Source organism: Rissa tridactyla, chromosome 12 (assembly GCF_028500815.1).
Source record: "Rissa tridactyla isolate bRisTri1 chromosome 12, bRisTri1.patW.cur.20221130, whole genome shotgun sequence".
NCBI lineage: Eukaryota > Metazoa > Chordata > Aves > Charadriiformes > Laridae > Rissa > Rissa tridactyla.
Window position 1 is genome coordinate 2,478,899 of NC_071477.1, and position 21,226 is coordinate 2,500,124.

A 21,226-nucleotide genomic window follows, 5' to 3' on the forward strand; every position below is an offset into this window, starting at 1 on the left:
CCTTTCAGCAACCTGAGCCAGGGCAGCTACGCCATGGACGCGCTCGCATCCTGCCCTGGCCCTGGGGACACCGAGGCACGCGGGACAGGAACACTCAACCGCACCAGGTCTCACTGCTGACGTGAGATGCAGACATTGGGACAATTAACTCCAAAGCCTTTCCAACACTGGCACCAAAGAGTGTCCTGGTCTGCACAGCAACCATCTCACATTTCCCCCTTCCCAGTGGTGTCGGTACGTGGTAACTGATCAGTTCCACCAGCGCAGAAATCCAAGCCCTTATCCCCACTCCCTGCCCAGAAAATAGCATTCCCAGGGGGATTTACTATCCCTCAACACAAGAAAACAGGACAGCAATTCAAGTACTAGTTATGGACCCAGCGTAAGCACGGGATTACAAACTCCGTGTGCCCCGAATGTCCGTCCCGTGTCCTCACCGGAGAGGCGTGGGACCAGCAGCCCCGCAGCTCACCTCCACCAGGCTGCAGGACTCGCTCTGCCGCTGGGGCAGGGGCAGCACGCGGCAGGGCGGTCACACTACCCCCACTGCTGCTGGTCACCGCCTGCATCCCTGCTGCTCCGCTGAGACACAGAGCAAGAAGGAAGGACACGAGGCTGTTATTTTGGAAGCAGCAGTAGCATTGCTGTAGCCCATCGTGCTACTATGAGATTAACGAGAAGCTTTTAACGACCTGGTGTGAATATCCCAAAACACCTTTAGAGCAGCCGCAGAGAGCAACCGTTTAACTTCTGCCCTTTGCTGAACCCTTGTGGTTCTTCTAGTGGCAGGGACCTCGCGAGCGCAGTTTAGCCTTGAATACAGCCGCGCGTACAGCAGTGATATAAACACGGCGGGGTCAGTAAGAAGTGGCTGTCGGGAAGAAGCAGCATCCCTTGACAGGACGCACGCTAACCTGGGCGGGTTTGGCTCTCAAGCTGTACTTTGCAGTGCAAGGGAGGCCACTGTACGGCTCTGCTCCCACGGGGAGATTTATAAATATTTTCCATGATAAACATTTGTAAATAGTGTCTTTCAACTCATCCGAGAACAGATTCTTGATCTCCTGTTTTCAAAGACAATCATCATCTTCAAAGGAGGGAGGCAAAGCCATTCACGCAAACAGCATAGCTACAAGCAATCCACACTGTTTGGCACTCGTCTCCAAAGCTGTTGTGGTGGGTGTTTGTATTAGATGGTGTGTGTGTCTACCAGCGCAGGCAAAGCCGCCCCTGCGATGCCTCCCAGCACCATTCCCAGGCGCAGGGTACATCGCCCTGATGGCCTCCAGAAATCGGATCTGCCTGGGGAAACGTGATCGCCTCCACAGCTCTGCTGCTGAGGGACAGGGGCCGCATTCTGCTAAGATCACAGCAAAGCAGACTGGCATCTGACTCTGAGCCTCACGGTTCACGAAATCAATATACAGGCTGTGGTAGTAATTCTGCCTCCTCTGCTCTTTGAAGAGTTCCCTCCCTTCCCCCTCTGTTGGCCATGAAACCAGACTCTGGGTGGTCCCTTCCAAGACTGTAAATTGGCTTGTTGAAAGCCTTAGCAAAAGAAAGGTCAGATGCCTTATAAACTGCGCAAAACCGATAGTGCTATACAACTATCTGCACATTATTCAAAGGACATGCACATCCACACAGCTGCCTGCACCACAGCAAGCATCACACCTCACCCAGATACACCCACATTGCACAGGTTTCCCCCAAAACGGCCTGTGAAGATACAACTCTTAGCGCCATACCCCAAACCTTCAGCGCTGGCTATAGAATGGGGCGACGGTGGGGCGAGCTGTGGAGTTACTGCCCTTCGCTGTGGATAGAGAAAACAAACCTTTTGGGAAGCAGAGCTTGGACTCTGCGCTCTCCAACTCAAAGGGTCAACAAGCCAGTAAGATGTCCTTGCAAGGAGCAGCCATAAAACCCAGAATCTTTTCTGCAGGTTCAACCACAAGAGGGCAACAGCATATACACACATACACACCTGCACGCACACACCTGCACATACACACAAGGTTGATCCAGAGCCTGGGGGCTGCCAGGAGGTGAGCGCATGCTGCGAAGCCGCTGCTGAATGCTTACTGTAGGAAAGGGAAGGAAAACATGGAAGCAACCACAATACTTCCCATCAGACACAGTAATTTCGTGAGCTGGGCAGGACAGTGGCCGCGCGGACAGCGTTACGTGTGACCGACAGGCAGAGTGGAGCACGTGGGGCTGCCCAGCCCTCGTCCGGATGGAGCCACAGACTGCACGGACAGCAGAGTCCTGCCCCAGCGCCCGCAGGACACCAGGCTGCAAAAGTTCAGATGCTCACTGGTCCCACAGCCTGCCTGGAATTACTGAAAGCACTTCCCAGGACTTCACAGTATCCTTATTCTGATGGCTGGAAAGGACAAGGCAGAGACAAGTGGACAGACAGAAGAGACAAGACCATAGAGACATGACAGTGACCTTCAAGCCAGTTTTCAGCCCCTTTCCACAACCTGACATCCACATGAGAAACTGCAACTTTGTGCTGCACCAACATGCTGCAAATCCTACTGCCTCAGACCCCAAATAAGAAAAAAAAAAAAAAAAGAAAAAAAAAAAGAAAAAAAGAATTGCCTTGCAGAAACCCCAACTGCGCAGCAATTCAGAAAAACCCAACCATCCTCTGGGTGCTCCTGCTGCTCCCAGTCCTGCCTGTCACTGTAAGCCATACAGCATCATCGCAGGGCAAACGCGCATTTACAGCTTGCTCGGCCCCTCCTGCTTCCCTGCTCCCACTGCCCAGCCCTGGGAAGGAACAGAGATAAGGGGAGTGCTACAGAAAACACAAGGGCTTAAGAAAGCTGTGATTTAGTGGAGATAAAAGGTCTGGGTGTGTAAGCATACACCACTGAGAGAAAGACCACTGCTGGAAGAAGGGGAGGGCTTGTGCGATGGCATGTGTCCAGGGTGGGGGCACAGCACAGGTATGTCATTCACGTGGGAGGTTAAAAACAAGTTTTTAAGCAATAGCTGCATTGTCATTCTTCTGGCACCCCAGTCTGATGAAATATGGCCTGCCATGGAAGTGGCTCTCTGCAGGCGGCTCGCGGATGTCAGGGCAGCCCAGCGTGGTGCAGGGAGGGGCCCCACAGCTCAAACCAGTGCTCTGCTCCTTTGCCCCAAGGCCGGGGGTAACCATCGAGCTTTTCAGACAAAAATCAGGAAAGGGGGAAGAAAAGCCCTTGGGTCTTGCTGCAGCACCCACCTACCCTCCCTGGAAGCAGCCCTGCCTCTCTGCTGGGTGGGCTACAGCATTTGTCAGTGCGGGAGATCTGGATCTGACCTTTCCTCACACTAAAGGTGGCACACAACTGACTGGCGATTTCTTCGTGCAGTCGGATCACCTCCAGCAAACAGTCTCCAGTGCTCCTGCTCATGGTGTGAATTTAAGCCGCGGTCTGTACCATGGACACAGTGGTAGAGACCAGGTGCTAGACCAGGGGAAGGCGAGGATGCTGCTCTACACCCCCTGTTTTATACCAGCGCTCCTCTGGCTCACGTTGCCGGTGTTGTGAACCCAGACCCACTGAAAGCTCCCAGTCTGCTGTTCTAACAGGCACCCCTCTGCAAAGACCCACTCCCAAAATTGTGTGAGATTGCTTTCTTCAGCCAATGAGCCCAGTTAATGACAAAGTGGTGGGGGAATAAAATAAGGAATTAACTGAATAGAAAAATCACGTCTCCAGGCAACATGGGACTTGCTGTATCGGTAGGTGATCCCATCTCTGTACCAAGCTCAGAGAGATGGAGGGAGCATGATAGAAAGGAAACTGCAACGACTGGGGCTTTGCAGAGCCCAGACCAGCTCCAATCTCCTACCCAGTCAATCTGAACCGCGCATTTCAGCTGCCAGCCGCAAGGATAACGTAAGCCAGGAATAATGTTTCCGTGTAGCCTGTACTCTGAGTACACAATTCCCTGGGCTCCTTAATAAGGCATATTAATTTTTCACACTGTTAAGGCGAAAGCAAACAGTTTAGGCATTTCTGTTCCTACATTAGGCTCTCAAGCACATTTGCTGCATATCTTATCAGCATAGCTTAGCAGCCTTTCTAAGCTGTTTCAAGACTTTGGCCTTCAGGAACCTGGAGAGGGGGGTGGAAAAACCCCCTATTCATACTTACCAAAGCACAGCGCATTTTCAAGAGGACGTTCCTACCATCCAGAGCAAACAAATGTTCCCAACTGTACATTCTGTGTGTTGCTTAAGTTACAGTAACACCAAGCCAGGTTCACCGTGCAAGACAATTTAAATATTTTTAGGAGTTTATGCACCAGTTTACAACTGAAATGGAGAAGCCAGACAACAGAATACTTGTCTCTGCTTCGGAGACCTTGCAGGATGGTTTACACCTAGAGTTTTACAAGCACAGCGATGTCAGCTAGGACCACAAGCTTGTTGGGACAGGCTCTCCAGAGCGTGCTAGGAGCTGCACAAATCCGGGACCTGCTCCATGACCTTCTTCTATTCTAGGTCCTGCAGTACTAAAAATAAAAAAATACTATAAAAGCTAGAGTAAGACCCCTTTTCAGTACTGACAAAGCCTTGCTGATTTGCTAAGTTTATTCAGGAAGTCCTTGGCCAAATCATAGACTGAAAAAAGAAACGAGTTCCCTTCCATAGGATACAAATAGGATTTTGTGCTTTAGGCACTAGATGAGATTTGCAACAGCTTCTGCTCTTTTTGTGGCCAACAGTGCTTAGACGTCTGTGAAGTTCCCAGAGCTTTCTGGGGGGCCTGGGGTGGCGATGTAACGATCCCACCACAACACAGCGTGTACACAGATAAATGTCACCTGATTGACTATGAGAAACAGAAGTCAAATCTTCTCTCTTGTGGGGGACAGCGGGCAGAGGAAGGCGTCAGAGCATCAGCCCAGGCGCCAGCCCCCCGCACAACCTGCTTCACCGAGGAAGAGCTGTCTCACCCTCTCCATACAGCCCATAACCCCATCACCCCACAGCCCCGGACTTCGTCGCTTTGATCACACCAAGGAGTTAAAACCTAGACACCGCAACCCACTGCTTTTCTTACCACCATCATTACAGCTCTGGATTTGCTACAAAAAGGCCTTCTGCAATCACGGCAGGGCTTGGGTGTCACCAAGAAGAGCCTCCACCTACAACACGCTGAATGGTGCGGGGGCAACCATCTTTTAACGACACAACTAAATTCTTCTAGAAACCCAGGCCCGTCGCGAGCTCAGCTCTTAATTATTCACCTAAAAAAACCCCAAGACTGATTTTAACCTTGACAAGGCACAACTTGTATGGCTGTGACGCAGCAATTTCCCATCAAAGAGAGGATTTCAGACCCAGCCTGCCTGAAGCCCACCCAAGTCTTCTCTTCCCTTGCATTTATGGGATTAAAAAAAAAAAAAAACAACAAAAAAAAACCCCAATGTCATGCATTTAACTTCCAGAGCTGCAGGAAATCCACTCCAAGTCGCATGCCAGCTTCAGCTCCGAGGGTTTCCTTGGGCTGTCCTTTCAGTGACAAGGAGAACAAAGCAACCTTGGCAACTGGCCGCGCTCCAAGCAAATATTTCCCCCATTCCCTTGAATGGAGTGGATATCCTGTTGCAAACCTGCACGCATGGGAAGGGCGAGGAGGGGACGGAAACGGAAGAGGATGAATTAGCTAAAAATTGGCACAGAGTGAGAGGTCTCAGCTTGCCACCAAAGCCACTGAAAGGCTTTTCATTACAGGTGACCAAATGCCAAAGATGAATGACTCTCACAAACCTCAGAGGAGTCCCAAGCTCTCTGGCATGCAAGACCAGTAACCCTAAAGCCTTCCTCCATTGGATTTCGAAGATGATATGGAAGCTCCAGCTCTGATACCTTATTTCTGTCTGCTTCTGACCCCAGCTTTAGGAGGTCGCAAAGGCCATTTCCTTTCTGCTCTCCACTCCCTGTCTTCCTTACTTCCACCTTGTCCATTTCCAGGGCCAAGCCGTGGTTTTGGAAGGTTCTGGACCATGGTCAGGCAGCAGCTCCAGGCCCCAGCATGTACAGAGAAGGGCTCCAACAAGAAAATTCTCCCCCTTGCGCCATGTATTAGGTCCCTGCACCAAAACCAACTGAACCAAGCTTCCAGATGCGTCGGCAACATCGCTCTTCTGTAATTCTTCCGCGTGGTTCCTGCAAGCCTTGACAACACTGGGTTTAAAGCTATAGTTGTTAGCAGATTTCAACAAAGCCAAACCCAACACGTGTGAGCAGGTTTATTCTTCTAAAAATCTGCGTTATAGCCATGCACTATGTTAGCATTTGTCAGCAAGTTTCCCCACCATGACGCTGCCATTCAGAGCCGGGTTAGCTGACCCAAGAGCAGCGCATACCAGGGCCACAGCAGGATTAACATTCCCAATGCCATTGCTAACACCAGCAGAGATCTGCAGCTACAGCGTTTGCGCGGCAGTTCTTGCTGCTGTTCGGACATACAAGGCTCACAAGAACACAGGTTCTGTACTCACGATCCCCCAAGAACGTATTTACAGTCCCATTTACAGAGACTTGAAGTAAGCCTACTCCAAGGCAGAAAGCAATGACTGGTAAAGAAAGAAAAAAACCAAAACCCATCTTGGAGTCCAGCCAAAAATCTTTGTGCCCACTAAGTTTGAGTAGATGCAGACTTTGCAAAAGCCTGGAAAAGGATTAAGCAACAGCTTTAGCAAACAGCCAGGACAACAACAGTGAAGTCATGATGAAGCCAGTGATACAGATTTCTGTTTGCAGTCATGAGTCTGTGTTTACAGTTTGCAACTATGTGCAAATACCAGAAAGCCATTCTTTTCCCCTTCCCATCAGGGCTTGGCATCATATGCATTTAACTAGATCCAAGAGATGCCTACAGCAGCATGCCAACTGCTTTTTGGTCGCAGGGCATGCTCCGATCCAGTGACGGGAACTTGCAAGAACCCATAAATAGAGCTCAGCTGAGCATGTGTGCGAGGGAGAGCTCTGTATCAAAGCGGGCAAAGAAAGAAATGGGAAAGAGCAACTAAACGCATGTGTGAAAAATTGTGGCAACTCTCAAGGTTTGGCTGTTTGCTTGTCACTGAAGGAGTTGTGCAAACAATCACTGAAAAGGCTCAGGATGCCAAGCAGAAGACGCAAAATTATTCTTGGGCAGAGCACACCAACTAGAGCAGAATTATACGCGCAGGCTTTGCCAGTAAACCTGCTCCATCAAAGATGTGGGTTTCAGCATACACAGGTACAATGGTGAAATCAATTATAGGTAAACCTTCTAGGATAAAGACAACTTGTTCTAAGGGAAACTGTTCTAACTTCCAGATAACCACGTACACCATGCAACACAGACACACGCATCCTTGCAACAGGATCAGCTCATTTAACCCTGCTGGCAGAGTCACAGCTCCTCAAGGTGGATGTGGCTGGGAACAAAAGGTATGATGCTTCCCACCACATCCAGGAGACACACATCTCCCATGAACATTTTGTTGTTCGACAGAGGGAAGGACAAGACAGTGAAACTACCATCCCAACACCGTCCTCCAGGAGCACTGACTGACAAGCCCCAGCAAGTCTTGTTGCAGCAGCAATTGCTGACCCCCGTTACCTGCTCGTCTTCACCGCCAGAGGCCGTCGCCCCTGAGCAGACCTGTCAGGAAGGAGCACGTCCCCAACCCTGCTGCTCCGGAGCATCGTACCAGTGACACCACCATGCCGGCAGGCAGCTTGCCACACACCCTTGCTGACATCAAGGAGGTGATACGCAGTCCACCTGGAGCACATAACCTTCTACGGAGCACAAAATAACATCATTTCTCCCATCCTTGTCAGAGTCTGTGGTGACCAAGCCCCAAACCACTATGCCATATGCCATCCTCACCTTGTGCAGAGTCATCCATGTGCCACTCTCAAGCCCTTGTCCTCCTCCCTGGACCTCCCAGTATGACAAAGCCCTGTTCCAATCTCTCCCCTGTAACCATCCCCTCAGCACACCTCCAGAAGCAAAAACTCAGTTATCAGGACTGTGTGAATAGGCCGCATTCCCCTAATTAGCTGACACTGACCTTGACTCTATTCATAAGCCATTTAGAAAGACTCTTCTGACCCATCAAACCAGGCACGCACCTCTCACCTTGTGTCTTCCTACTGGTCTCCCTTTTATTTTATATCAAATGGGAAGCAATGTACTCTTTCTTGCACTGCTTGGCATCACATATAGGAGGGAAGGTCTGGAATTTGAAGAGCACTGAATCCAGAAAACAGGAAACGGCTGAGGATCAAGGTTGGGCACAGCCTGGAGGCCCACATTTATGACTATAATAAAAGGATAAGGCAGAGATGAAAGCAGGGCTGAGACAGGCTTGGTAAAGCATCAAAAGGAAGGTGCGGGGGGCTAGAGCAGGCTTGAAAGAGCCGAGAAGCTGACTAGGCAGATGATCAGAAGTGTATTTAGCATCCTCCCTGCCAGCCCGGTGGATCTGAGCCAGGACATAGCTGTGCCGGAGCTGCGGAGGGCAAGTACGGCTCCCAGAAACCTGCCCCGGGAAGCAGGAACAGCCCACTTGAGGGGCTTCTCATCGCGATAAGGATGAGCGTCAAGAACCGAACCAACTGTGCAACAGCACAGGATGAGCATGTCTGCCAGCCCACGCCTGGGTCACAGGAAGAGCAGGGCTGGCGGCACCTCCAGGCTCACAGCCCTCCCCTTCAGCAGCGTGCACTCGCGTGTGCGTTCAAGGCACGAGTTCGTGGACAGCCACGCACCCCCCGCAGCGGTGGGGGATGCTGACACTTGCTGGAGGAAGACAATGGACAGAGAGAAGAGCTGCACAGGGCCAAGCCAAGAGCTCTCCTGGAGGCTTAACTCAAGCAATTCTCTTCTGTAAGCCACTTTGTGCTTGTTGGTCTGGTGCTGGGCAGGATCCAGCCTGCACACACAAAATGATGACGATAGATGCAGCATTCCCCTTTTGGAGATGGGACAAACCAAAGTGCAGAAGACACTAACCCACCTACTCAGGTGCCAGCACGCTCCATGTCAGAGCTGTGAACCTCTCCGGTTCCACTGGGTGTACTGACCTTCACAAAACGCTCCCTGTAACATCTGTCTGAGTAGGAAAACACAACTCTCCAGTAAACAGAGGCCTGACCTAGACAGTTCTTGTCTGTTTTGACTTGCCAGGTACACCCACGAGCAGGCCGGACAAAGCTGACCCCTGGAGCACGCCTATCTGCACACATTCACACCGATCAAGGCACGCTCCCCGTTACCAGCCCAGCCAAGCAGACACTTTCCAGGAGAACAGCAAGAAATTACAAGGCTTGCCTTCCAGCTATTCATTACGAACTAAAGCCCCCATACGCCAGCTCGAAGCTCTCTGGACCTCTCCCCAGCTCCTGCTCGCCCTGAGGCTGTCTCCTAATCTTTGAAGAATCCCTGGGAGTGGAGCAGGAGCTGGCAGCCTGGCGGGGAGAGGGAGCTCCGCGGCAGGAGACCTCACCATCAGCCTCCTCATTTCTCATCACACCAAAATTAAAAATAGGCAACAATATTGAAGGAGAAATTACAGTGGAAATCTTGCACGCGCTTTTTAGAAACAGAGTAATTATCCTTTCATCAGTTGTTACCTGGAGCTGTTCTGCGGGGGGAGGCTGAGGCTTATTTTAACACCTGAATTCTCCGGAGCTGGTTCAGGTCTAGGCAGAGCAAGCGCAGCCTCTGGGAAGATTAAGCCGTGGAAGCACAAGGGTCATTTGTACAAGAAGCAAAGGACAGGTGGAAACACCCTCCCCGGAGGCCACAAAGGTGCCACGATGCTGAGTGATGTGCCCAGAGCATCCTGCTCCCCTGGGAGCCTGCTCTTCTCTGGGCTCACAGCCTGGGAGACGTGAGGCATGGCAGGTCTTTTGGGAATCAAACATTGTAAGTGAAATACCATCTACTCACTGCAGTCCTAGAAAACTGATTTTAAGCAGTACTGGTTCATGACATAAGTAAACATAACATATAATTAAAATTCACATGTCATCCATGATTTACCTAAAGTGATATTCTGCACATCTTTTCCCTTCCAGCAACCACCACCAGCACTAACAAAGAGGAAAGAAATCTCAGCCTTGGCTGTTGTGGATTCTGGAAAGGGGAACTTGGCACCCGACTTGGCAAGGCAGTCTGAAAAGGAGAGGATGGGTCTGCTCTTGCTGCCAGAGGAGACAGATCCCCACTTGATTAACAATCAGGCACTCCCTTCCCGCTCACCTGAGTGGGAATCTGGTGGGAGCTGGCAGAAAGCACAGAAAGGTTGAGAAAGGCCAAGCAAAGGCAAAAAGCTCCCCTTATCAGCACACACACACACACAAAAAAAAAAAAAGCAGCTGTTGGTCCGGGTCAGGGGAACTGCAACTTTGAAGAAAACAGAACAGCCTTCGCAAGCTAAGTTATTTCAAACAGTAAAGGGGAAAATATATCAGAGAAGATCCATCCACCTGGGCTCAGCGCCAGCTCCCATCGCTGTGCACTCTCACAGTCACACCTTTTCTGCTTTTCCCAGAGAAGCATTACAAATATGCACCCGCTTCCACTTGACAGTCATGTTAAAATACAGCAGCACTGAACAGGCTCTGTAGTTAAAGGGGAGCCACAGGCTATTTCGCATGGGGGAACTAAGATTCTGAAGCCTGTAAACGAACAAATAGAGATCTTGATCTACTTTTGGAGGATTTTATGGCAATTACAGAGGACTCTACACAGGAGAAGAGACTGTAGGCTCAGCTGTTGAAAGCAAAAAGGATTTCTGCTCAGCCTGCTTAACGTGCTTTATTTTTAATACTGCTTTTCCTCCAAGAGCCAGCAAACAATTTGGAGAAAGAATGTCTTTGTTAGAGATTTTACGCCACAGCCCCCTACTTAAGGTGCAAAAGCTCACAATAAATGTCACTAAGCCCTCCTACCCCTTTCCCACACTGGTGCCCCAGCACAGCTAAGACCAAGTAGACCTTACAGGATGAGAAATTAAGAAAAGGTAAAAACTAAGTACAAAAAAAAAAAAAAAAATCTTCAATCTTCACCCATTCTTGCAATGAAAAACATGAAAAACATGCCAGGCAGATAAGGCAGCCTGTGGCCCCAGGCTGTGCAGTTCCCAGGGATGTGTGCTGGGGAAAAGGATGCAGAAAACATCCCCAAGGGGAAGGAAAGGCAGAGACTTGTTCCAAGCCTCCCCCTGTGGGTAGCAAGAACGAACAGGATGCCTCGGAGGGCAATGTAGGCAGCAGCTACATCACTCGGAGGCAGGTAAGAGCTCTTACAACTGAAACGAAGGTGCAAAAGGAAGAAGGTGAAAGAAGGGAGAGGTTTTCAGCTGAAAATTCCCATCACCCATATCCCATCCCAGGCTTAGGGAAAGCAGCCACTAGAACATCTCCATTCAAGAATAACCATGAGCTTTCTCTTGGGATTTCATGAATTTTCTCATCAAGAAGGTTTTTTTAAATTAGTTAAGCCAGAGAATAAACATCAGATTCATCTGTGTGTTGAAGGCTTTTGCTGGGGACAGGGAGGTAAGCCCCAGCCCATCAGTTCATGAGGCTTTCCTTCCAGCTGCCTTTCAAAGAGGGCTGCTGAAGATCTCCACCAGCAGCTTACGTTACTATTTCAATTAAATGAAAATAAATGGGAGGCTAGAAACTGAGGTGAAAGAAAATTTCAGAGCACCGCGACACACAGGGTACTAGGCTCTGAATCAGTGGTGTTTCTTCAGCATTAGGCCAGGTGGCATTTTCACCTACGGAACCCAGCCCAGATCTACCAATGATGAACAGGAATTTAATATTCATTAACAAGAAATCAGTTTGCACGAAGAGGATTGACTTGTTCATGCAAGTCAGGCATTCAGCCACGTACCCAGAACCTGAAAGCGTCCTGCACGTCTAACTGTTGTGCAAAGCCAGTTCCGAGGGGCCACGTTTGCAGTGGAAGAGGGAAAGGAAGGAGGTTTATGCCCTGGAAATGTACCACGGGAAAAACACCCACCTCCTCTTGAGAGAAGTTTCACACTGAAAGAACAGCAGCCTGTTGGCCAAGGGCTGGAGGTGTGTGTGTGTGTGGAGTGTGTGTTGTGTCAACGAACACCTTTACTTTGGAGCTAGAAGAGCCTGGCAAGCTTAAGTCAATCAGCGCAACAGAGGCCAGAAAAAATGGTAACTTTGGCAGATCCCGTTGTAATTACTAGAAAACTCAAGAGGTGCTTCTCAAGGCACCTGGTAAGCTATTGATGTACTCCTGTGCCTAGACACATCTTAGAGTGACTACAAAACACACCTTCAGAGTGGCCTGGGCGCTCAGCTCACAATGCTTTTCATTTTCTTTCCATCTTCATGAGTTACCAATGAATGCAACTCTTTTTTTTTTTTTTTTCTTTTTCTTTTTTCCCTTTTCTTTTTTAGCCCTAAAAGGACCTGCATTTTAAGCAGTAACAGCCGGAGCTCTCCAAAGGAGGAGGTTTCTGGTCTCTCCCTGGTGGCAGAGGTGAACGGACATAGATGTTTCTTGCCAGTGACGGGCGTTTAGGGGAGGCTGCGTGCCCTCTGTGCAGTACTGCTGAATTAAATACCTTTGGGGTGTAAATCAAAACTCCCTGCAAAGCTTCAGCCTGAAATTCTGCTGTTCTCCAGTGTCACCGGGGCCAGCAGACTCCGGGGGTGGGGAAGAGACGGGGGATGCTATCCAGCCACCTTCTCACTGCAGTAATTAACCTCGAGCAAGCACTGGCACGAAGCTCCTGCTCTTGCATGACTGCGAGCATTCCTCTCCACAGAGTTTATCATAAAGCACCAACTATCCATAAACATCTCTGGGAAGGGCTGGCCTGGGTTCACCTTCATGCAAGGAAGATGTCAGGCCCTGGCAGGGCGCCAGCCATTCATGTTTCTTTAAGCCTCCTGATTTTTGTCAGCTCTGACTCAAATGACCTTCTTGGGGGGGGAGGGGAAAAAAAAAAAAAAAAAAAAAAAAAGAATCCTCCATCACACCCTTTCCTCCCCTCCACCCACTGCGGCACTTAATCACAGCAGGATCACAGGGGACAATTCCCATGGTGGCAGTGAGTCATGGTCTCCCGTCCCTCTGCTCCCTCCACAGCCCCTTTGCGGCAGAGGCACTTTCCCATTTCCAGCAGGTCTGGAGGCTCTGGGCAGGAGAGGAAAGAGCTTGGAGCTAAGCAGCAATGGGGCAAGCTGAGGAGCCTCTGTCACAACGTGGGCTTTTGCCCTCCAAGCCAGGCAGGATGGCCAGTTTTGGGGACAAGTCCAGATTGTCCAGCGGTACCAGAACACACAATGGTGCCCTTCCAGCACCCAGCACCCTTCAGTTCTTCCACCCTGCAAAACCTGAACTGTGCTTCGTCATGGTGCCATGATGTATTTTGCAGCAAATCCATACAGTGGCCCCACCATTCATTCTAAATATGCTAAACTTTGAAGCACAAGGTCATGACTAAAAGCATGAAAAAAAGTAATTCCCTCTTCATACTCCCCTCCCCAGCAGCTGCTAAAATCCATTTAACTTTCCTCCTTGGAGCTCTTTGCCACATTTCTGGCGCTCAGACCCGGGTCTGACGTGGGAACCCTCAAGTGACTATTCCTCCTCTTCCAGCTTTTCTCCCCACCGATTCTGAAAAGAAAAATTACTCCTCCCCAAGGCGGCAGGAACAGACACAGGAGCAACTCAGGTTCGACGAGCCCAGCAGACCATCAGTCACAATCTCTTCCCATGCTGGGGTGGGAGCTCTGATCCGCCTTGCTGATGAAGCCGTTAAGATTAGGCCACTGCTGGCACTAAGATGACATGATGTGAGTGTTTAATATACTCGCACCAACCGGGTGGCCAGCCTGAGCCGTTCTTTAACTTATTTCCTGGCTGTGAATATTCCTCCCTCTCTCCTTCCCATAGGATTTTAACATCCCTGTGAGGAGAGCAAGCTCCCAGGCAGCGAAAGCAAAGACCAACAGGCTGCTTAATTAACTGCCCCTCTCCCAGTTGCCACAGCCTTGCCAGATGCTGGAGAAACCCGATTCCAGCTGGTAATTAAGCCCTTACAGCTGGAGAGGGATGAAGACAGCAGGGAAGCACAGCATTAAGGGAGGGGGCTGGCACCGTAGCCTCCTGCGCCAGCCCCTGCTGTGCCCCCGCCAAAGCACCATGCCATCAGCACCGGCACTCATGATCCCCCAAAGGGACAATAGCTTTTAGTAGCCGTCTGTCCCTTAAATTAAATCTTAATTGATCCAAGAGCTCCCTAATTGGTTACAGAGAGCAAGGAGAGGCCTTGTTTGCCAGCCAAAAAAAGCCCTGCTCTCAGACATGCCTTTGGGGGTGTTACCTGCACTGTTTCACAGGTATCCAAGGAATTTGCAAAGCCTTTGGCTGCCAGGTATGCCGGCCTGATCCAGCACTCGCCCTGCAGACCCTACTGGGTCCAAGAACTTCTCTTTTTATCTTCCATCCTTTCAACCAGCCTCAACTTCAAAAGGAGGAAATTAGCAATATTGTAACATTTCATCTTGTTTCTATTGCCCGACCTACCAAAACAAAGGAGGGAAAGGCAAAGAACTGACTCTCACCAGGAGTATAAACAGGTTATTAGGGCAATTACTTACAATAAGGGCATGTATAAAGAGGAAGCCACGAAAAATGGGCTGAAGCTTTAGGTCTGCGCTCCTGTCGAGACCGGCTGGGCAACCGCTTACTTTGCGAAGGGAGGGAAGAGGAGCATCCGTGAGCCCAGCGAATCTCCCCACCAGGGGAAGCAACTGCAGCCAGCAGCACGCGGGCAAGTTCTGCCACCAACCCTGCAGAGCCGATGGTGCAATCCCACCCCCTGGGGTACCGAGAACAAATTAGACTCATAGAATCTTTTTGACTGGAAAAGGCTTGGGAGAGGAGGGCAGGAGAGTTTCAATAGTAGTTTGAGCAGTACTGCAGCCCCCCCAGCAAATTATTCCCACCTCCGGCTGCCAGCACCACATCTCTGAAGACTGCAAATCCCCAGGTGAGCCAAAGGCAGCAGCCGGTGAGCACACAGCACAGCTGGGGTCATTCTGGCCTGAAGCCAGGACGTTGCCACAGAGAATGACAAAGAGGAGGAGAAGCTCCATAGTAAAGCTGGTCTTTGAAAATCCCTTTGCTGAGCAGCAGCGAGCCATCGGAAAGCCGCTTGCAGGCTGGCCCTTGGTCAGAGGAGGGAGCACAAGCCATCCACCCACTCAGCACCCCCCTGCCAGCTGGGACATTTCTAAGAGACACAGCAGATGCCACCTACGTTGGCTAACGGGATCAGCACACTGTGTGCGGCCCCGGGAGGCTTTGCCCACACAGCTATTATGCGATGCATGATGTGCCCCGGGCGTTAGGAGATATTTGCTGGTGCTGTGTATAGCACAGCTTTAGATAGCTGGAACTCATGGGAGAGAAAAAATTTGTGGAGTGTGTTTGAGAGGCCCCAAGCAAGTGCTACAGCAGGGCAGGGAGCAGATCAGAGACAATCCTGGGAACTAAAACGTGTGTTTGGAGCATCTAACAGAGGGTATTGTCATCAATACATCCCAGGTATCTATAGCTGTAAATTTGGAGCCAGAGGCCTTACAGACAGCGGTGATAAATGAGCCTTAACTCCACCAGAGAGGCTGAAGAAGCCACCTACAAGATCAGTGCGAAGCTTTGGTGCCCTGACAAGGCTTGAAATCACTGCACTCAGTGCAAAAGCCCAGCTAGAGGGGCAGCGCACTCAGCCCCCGAAAGGCTGCCTGAGCAATCACAGCAGCCACATCTCCTAGGTGAGAGGTGACCTGTCCACAGCTGCGCAACTGCCCCATCCCACAGCCTTCCAGCCAAGGAGGACCCGAACTTGGCCTGTGGAGCTGCAGGGCTGGTAGCAGAGGTCAGGAGAGTGCAGCAGAAGAGGCGAAAGTCCACCCCTACCTGTTGGCAGGGGCACTTCAGTAGTTAACTGCTAAACTGTCATAGACTCCCAAGCAAATGCCCCAAATCCTCAATTATGAGGGGGACTAGCTGCCAGAGACGAGGCTGCACGGCACTGCAGAGGAAGGGGGGGTCTTATGCACCCCCTGCCCTGGGCCCAAGACTGAGGAGTTCCCCCATCCTACAGCTGGAGCAACAGCCCCATCCCAGAACACAGACCCACATCCCACAGCCCTTCAGGCTTATAATACCTTCCTGCCTCTTCAGCTTCAGCCAGGACATCTTTGCTGCTGCTTTCCTCTAAGCTGAGGAAAGTCTAAGAGAATAACCCACTTCCAGAGGGATGTTTTCGTGGATGAATAGGAGCAGCAGAGGAGGTGGTGGGGGCTGGCAGCCCTCGCTATTACAATGTTAATTCCCTTTGACTGGCCAGCATTAGAGACCAAACACACCCACTGTCATTCTTTGTCTTTTATAGGAAGATCTTCAGCAAGGACTTGCTGGTTTTAGATTTTAAAACACACCAGTTAAGGAATTTAAGGTTGTGCTGTAAAACTTAGGACTGTATTTTTGTGTTCTAGAGTGAAACCTTGCTAACCAGTCCCCTTCGAGAGGCAGGTACCCTCTTTAGGGGAATGGCACCTGCATAGTGTGGTAGGTTTCCACGAGTGACTTGACTTTAAGGGAGAACCTAAATAATAACAGCAAATAGTGCAGACTGCAATTAATACAACAAACAGACAGATAAGAGGTTTTCCCTTCCATATTTTAACCACAGCCTCCTGCCCTGTCATTAAATGAGCAGGTTTTGTCTCACCCTGCCAGCAAGGACAACTGCAGGACTTCAGAAGCAGAGGGGGAGGTCCTTGTCAGCATCATCTACAACACAACCAAGAAGGATTTGGGTTACCTGTCCAAGGTCCAAAGTGACGTTGACCTGGTTGAACTCCAGCCCCCGGGAGAGAGGGGGGCTCTGCCACCAGCGCTCTGTCCCATCAATGGCATTTGTTATGGGGTGGGCCTTGTTGCTGTTTGCAGAGGAGCAGATGTCGCAGTACTGGCCCTGTGGAAAAGTACAAAAATAACATTTAACTGTAGCCAGAAAAATATGGCACAAAGCAGACAGGTATCACAACAATTCAGAAAATACAAGGTGTACACCTGCTAATACAAATCAGTATATAAACATTTTTTTTGCAACAATTTATAGCATGGATGGAAAAAGGAACAAGAAAAAGCTCAAAAACTCCACAACAACAAACCTGTGTAGAATTTGGACTGCTCTAAGAAGCATCCCTTCTGTACTTCAGATAAGCACCGAGCGTTGGCAAAGGGACCCAGACACAGAGACCTGGTTGCCAGATGCAGACGTGTAGGCAGAGGGAGAAGCCACGCTGCAATGGAGAGCAGTAGCTCAAGCTCCAGGGTCACCAGCTCCTCTGCCGAGGCTGCCACTCACCCCTGCTGACACCCGGGGATCCTGACCCGGACCATTCAGTCACTCCTATGGACCCAGACTGGCAGTTCTTCTGCCCAGCTCCCTGCAATCCGTTTCTTGTCAACCTATTCATTTCACAAGTATAGTCCTTTCAGCTACATTTTCAAGCTGAATAGTCTAGCAGCCAAGTTCCTTTCGCTGGCGATGCTGCAATGCAAGGCCAGAAAGGGACAGTCCCCGCTGTCAGCTGGCCAGGGACCCAGCTGCAATCACTTTTCTGCCTTGCTTTTGTGGCGCGGGTGGCTTTGTCAGCTCCATGGACACGCTGCCAGAGAAAACAGCTCTGCAACTTTAACAGCACCTCCTGAGCAGGATCAGACAAAGACCTAAGCTGTTCGGGGCAATTCTTTCTTTCCATTTAATGCACAAATGAATCTGACCCACTCTTAGGGAAACCTGCAAATAGCCCTGAAAATTGGCAAGTTATTTCTTTTATGCAGCCACAGTTCTGTCACTTGAATTGCTGCTACAAACAGCCTAGAAGGGAACTCTGTTACAGGCAGTTTTCCTTTTAAAGGCGCAGTTATGCCCAGGCAAGCAAACTGCCCTTGCCTGTCCCGGCTGAAGCCAGCTCTAATATTGTATCAGGTACATGATCTCAAGACAGGCAACCTCCTTCCTGCTTACTCCATCTGCATCCCGACAAGGACTGAGGCAAGACAGAGCCACCACAGAGTGTGCGATTTTCCAGATGCCCCAAACTCGGAAGGAATCTCAGTGCAAAGAAAACTGAGATTTCACAGCATTCTTCCCTACAGCCATGTGCTATGCTATTTGCAGGCAATTATGCAAGGCAAATTGTCCTGAACATGAACACCATTTAATTAACTCCTCTAGAGATATGAAAATAGCAGACGGGCAAGCACAAGGCCAAAGAAAAGGGCAGCTGAAAGCATTCAGGTAGCCCTGATGCCCATTGAGGGAGCTCCCGCTGTACAGAGAGGTCAGGACAAGGCTCGTTGGAACACGCACCGAGCGAGAAGGGAGAGCAGACCAGGTAAAACTGACCCAACTCTTCAGCTCAAACCTTTAACAGGAACCGGTGCAACAGGTTGTGTGGAAATTTCTCCTGCACAATACACAACACTCAGGCGGGGAGAGAAGCAAGGCAAAGTTACAAAATGGGGAATAAATAACAAAAACAAAGTGCTTTCATACTTTAAATTCTTGCCACAGATGGGAAAACCATTTTGAACTCAAAGTTCACACTGATGGGCAACAGTCAATTCAAGTTTAGTAAGAGGGGACTGAAAATTAGGATCAGCTGTGCCACATTTGTAATGCTGCTGTTATCCCCCCCCACTGCCGAGCAGCCTGCGTGCAGTAGCTGCCACTGGGCTGGTAACATGTCAACAGCTGAACTAAGTTTCCCATTAAAAGTGCAATTAGCCCCTCTGATGCACCAGTTGCTCATTAGTTATTTCATTAGAGCCAGACCTAAACCTGATGAGAATCATTTCCAGCTTTTCCTATTTTAGAGCAACCCGGGCTCCTGCACAGCACATCAGATCTCTCCAGGGAAGAGAGAAGTTCTGACATCAGCAGAGGATTTTAATTAAAAAGCAATTGTGACCCACAGGCTTAGTGGAGACTCCAGACTGCCAGAGCAGGAGAAGCATGGACATCACCAAGGTACACCAAAGAAAACTTCAGCAGCGCAAGGAGTTGCAAGGCAGCTTAGAGAACATAACACTGCCACTATCAGAGCAAACCGCAAAGGGAGAGAGATAAGGAGGAGGTCTGAATGGAGGGCAGCTTCCAAAGACCTGCAAGGCCTGATCCTGTTCCCGCTCACATCAATGGGAACTTTGAAGTTTCCCCTAAGCATAAAGACCAGCCTCGCACCCCGCTGGCATGGCTTGCCTGGGGACAGCAGATGGCTTTGTCCCGCTTTATCTGGCCCTGCCATGACCCAACCTCAGCTCAGCTCTCCTCACCTAATTTATCAGAAAACCACAGGGAGCATGACCCAGCCTGGGCCACTGGGGATGAGGTAAGAAGGGCAGGAAATGGGGAGCAAAAAAGTAATATTTCAGACAAGGAAAGTGCACGTTTGCAAGCTGTTAGCGGGGCTGTCCCAGCAGATCAAGTAACTGCTCATATGGAGTTAAGCAGGTGCTGTCTCACCAGGTGTCTTTTCTACAGGCAACAGCAGCTTCCTCTAAAAACTACATGTCTTCAGCAGCAGTTAAACCACTGGAGTCCAATGCTATCATGTATGTTAACACAGAAGAGACACATACAGAGAGGTACAACACCAACTGCCACCCAAACCACAGAGAGCCACGGGCTGAGCCAGGTCCCTCTGCCCCGCAGCACCATGCACAGGAGACACTATGGGATAACAAAGAACCAGGCCAGGTGGTCACAGACAACTGCAGGATGTCAAAAGAGAAAGCCACTTAATTCAGAGACATTCAGGTACGAAACAGCTTCAGACCTCATCTCTTACCAACACCTGGAAGAGCGAGAGGACAAGACCTCTGGTAAGCACCAACACTGCTCACTCAGGCGAGTGTAGCTCAGCGCTGCAATTCAACACGCCAACAAAGCAAAAGCAGCACTGATTTGAAATCAGTGAGGTTTGTTTCACATTTTTAAATTCTGAGGTCTATAATTGCTTCAATTAATGCTAGTAACTTCCCTTATTGTTACACAACTAATCTCCTGAAATAAAGCAATCATCTACAGCCCTGCCTCGCTCCCGGAGCGGCGTACAATCCCTCCGGCTTTGGCAGGTCTCTGGAACAGCCCCCAGGAAGCTGGGTGGGATGGGGAACACGAGCACAGGGCTATGCCTTTGCAGAGCTGTCTCTGTCTTGGAAGACAGATAGCTATAAGCCTCTTCAGTAAAGCTTGATCAGAAAAATAAACCTATAGTATCTCTTTTGCCGCACCTTCAAGACTTTATCATTAAGGTAGGATTACCCACGCTGATTAGCGAGTGGGACAAGGGAAGCAAACCTGCACGGTGAGTCCCTTTCAGCGCACCTCAGCATCGCTGTGCATCCCATCCCTGCAGACTGAAAAGTCCCCCCAGTTAGAAATGCTGTCTTCTGTCAGAGCCCTGAATAAAGCAAAGGAAACTCCTTGAGACTCCTTGAAAAGGTTGAGAGCCTTCCCACAAGCTGTGCCAAAATCCCTGCAAGTGTCTTTAGGACAGCATTATTTCAGAAAGCTTAACGATTATCGACATTTTAAGACTATCACATTTTAAAGTCAATGATCTCCCTTTGCTGAAAGTCTTCTACAATGTCAAATGAAAACAAGCAGAAAACAGAGAACTGACTGAACTCATTGACTAGACGATTGTATTAAGGTTTATGCAAGGTCTTCAGTCACGCAAACATCCCCTCACCACCAGAGCATGTGGAAATCTCTTGGAGGGTCCCAAGAGACATTCTTCCAGAATTCCTGACCAAAAAAAACCCCTTCACGCCACAGCCACACCATGCGCAAGCAGCACTGAACAGGTGAACGGAGAAGGAAAGGGACCCACCTGGTGGGACACGGAGGCAGCAAGGACATGCATGTGGAGTTCATTATTGTCATTTCAGTCTGCTCAAATTGAACACTTCCCTCCTGCCTCCCTCATTGCTTTAGTCACCGGGTGGTGCCGAAACCCCTACAGGGGATGAATTGGGAACTCTGACCTCCGCTCTCATGCCTCCTGTTTCCTCCCCTCCCTTTTAGGTGCTGCCCGTGGTCATGGAAAGGAGCCACCACAAAAGGA

The 21,226-nt window shown here is 49.9% G+C and overlaps 1 protein-coding gene across 4 annotated transcripts in view; it reads right to left on the minus strand.

Moving 5' to 3' along the window:
* LAMA5 (laminin subunit alpha 5) overlaps positions 1-21,226 on the minus strand; it is a 93,205-nt gene that overhangs the window by 69,752 nt on the left and 2,227 nt on the right. For all 4 annotated transcript variants that reach the window (XM_054218270.1, XM_054218269.1, XM_054218271.1 and 1 more), the window contains exon 2: positions 16,906-17,058. In XM_054218270.1, the coding sequence (XP_054074245.1) occupies positions 16,906-17,058 (153 nt within the window). The remainder of the gene's footprint in view (positions 1-16,905; positions 17,059-21,226) is intronic.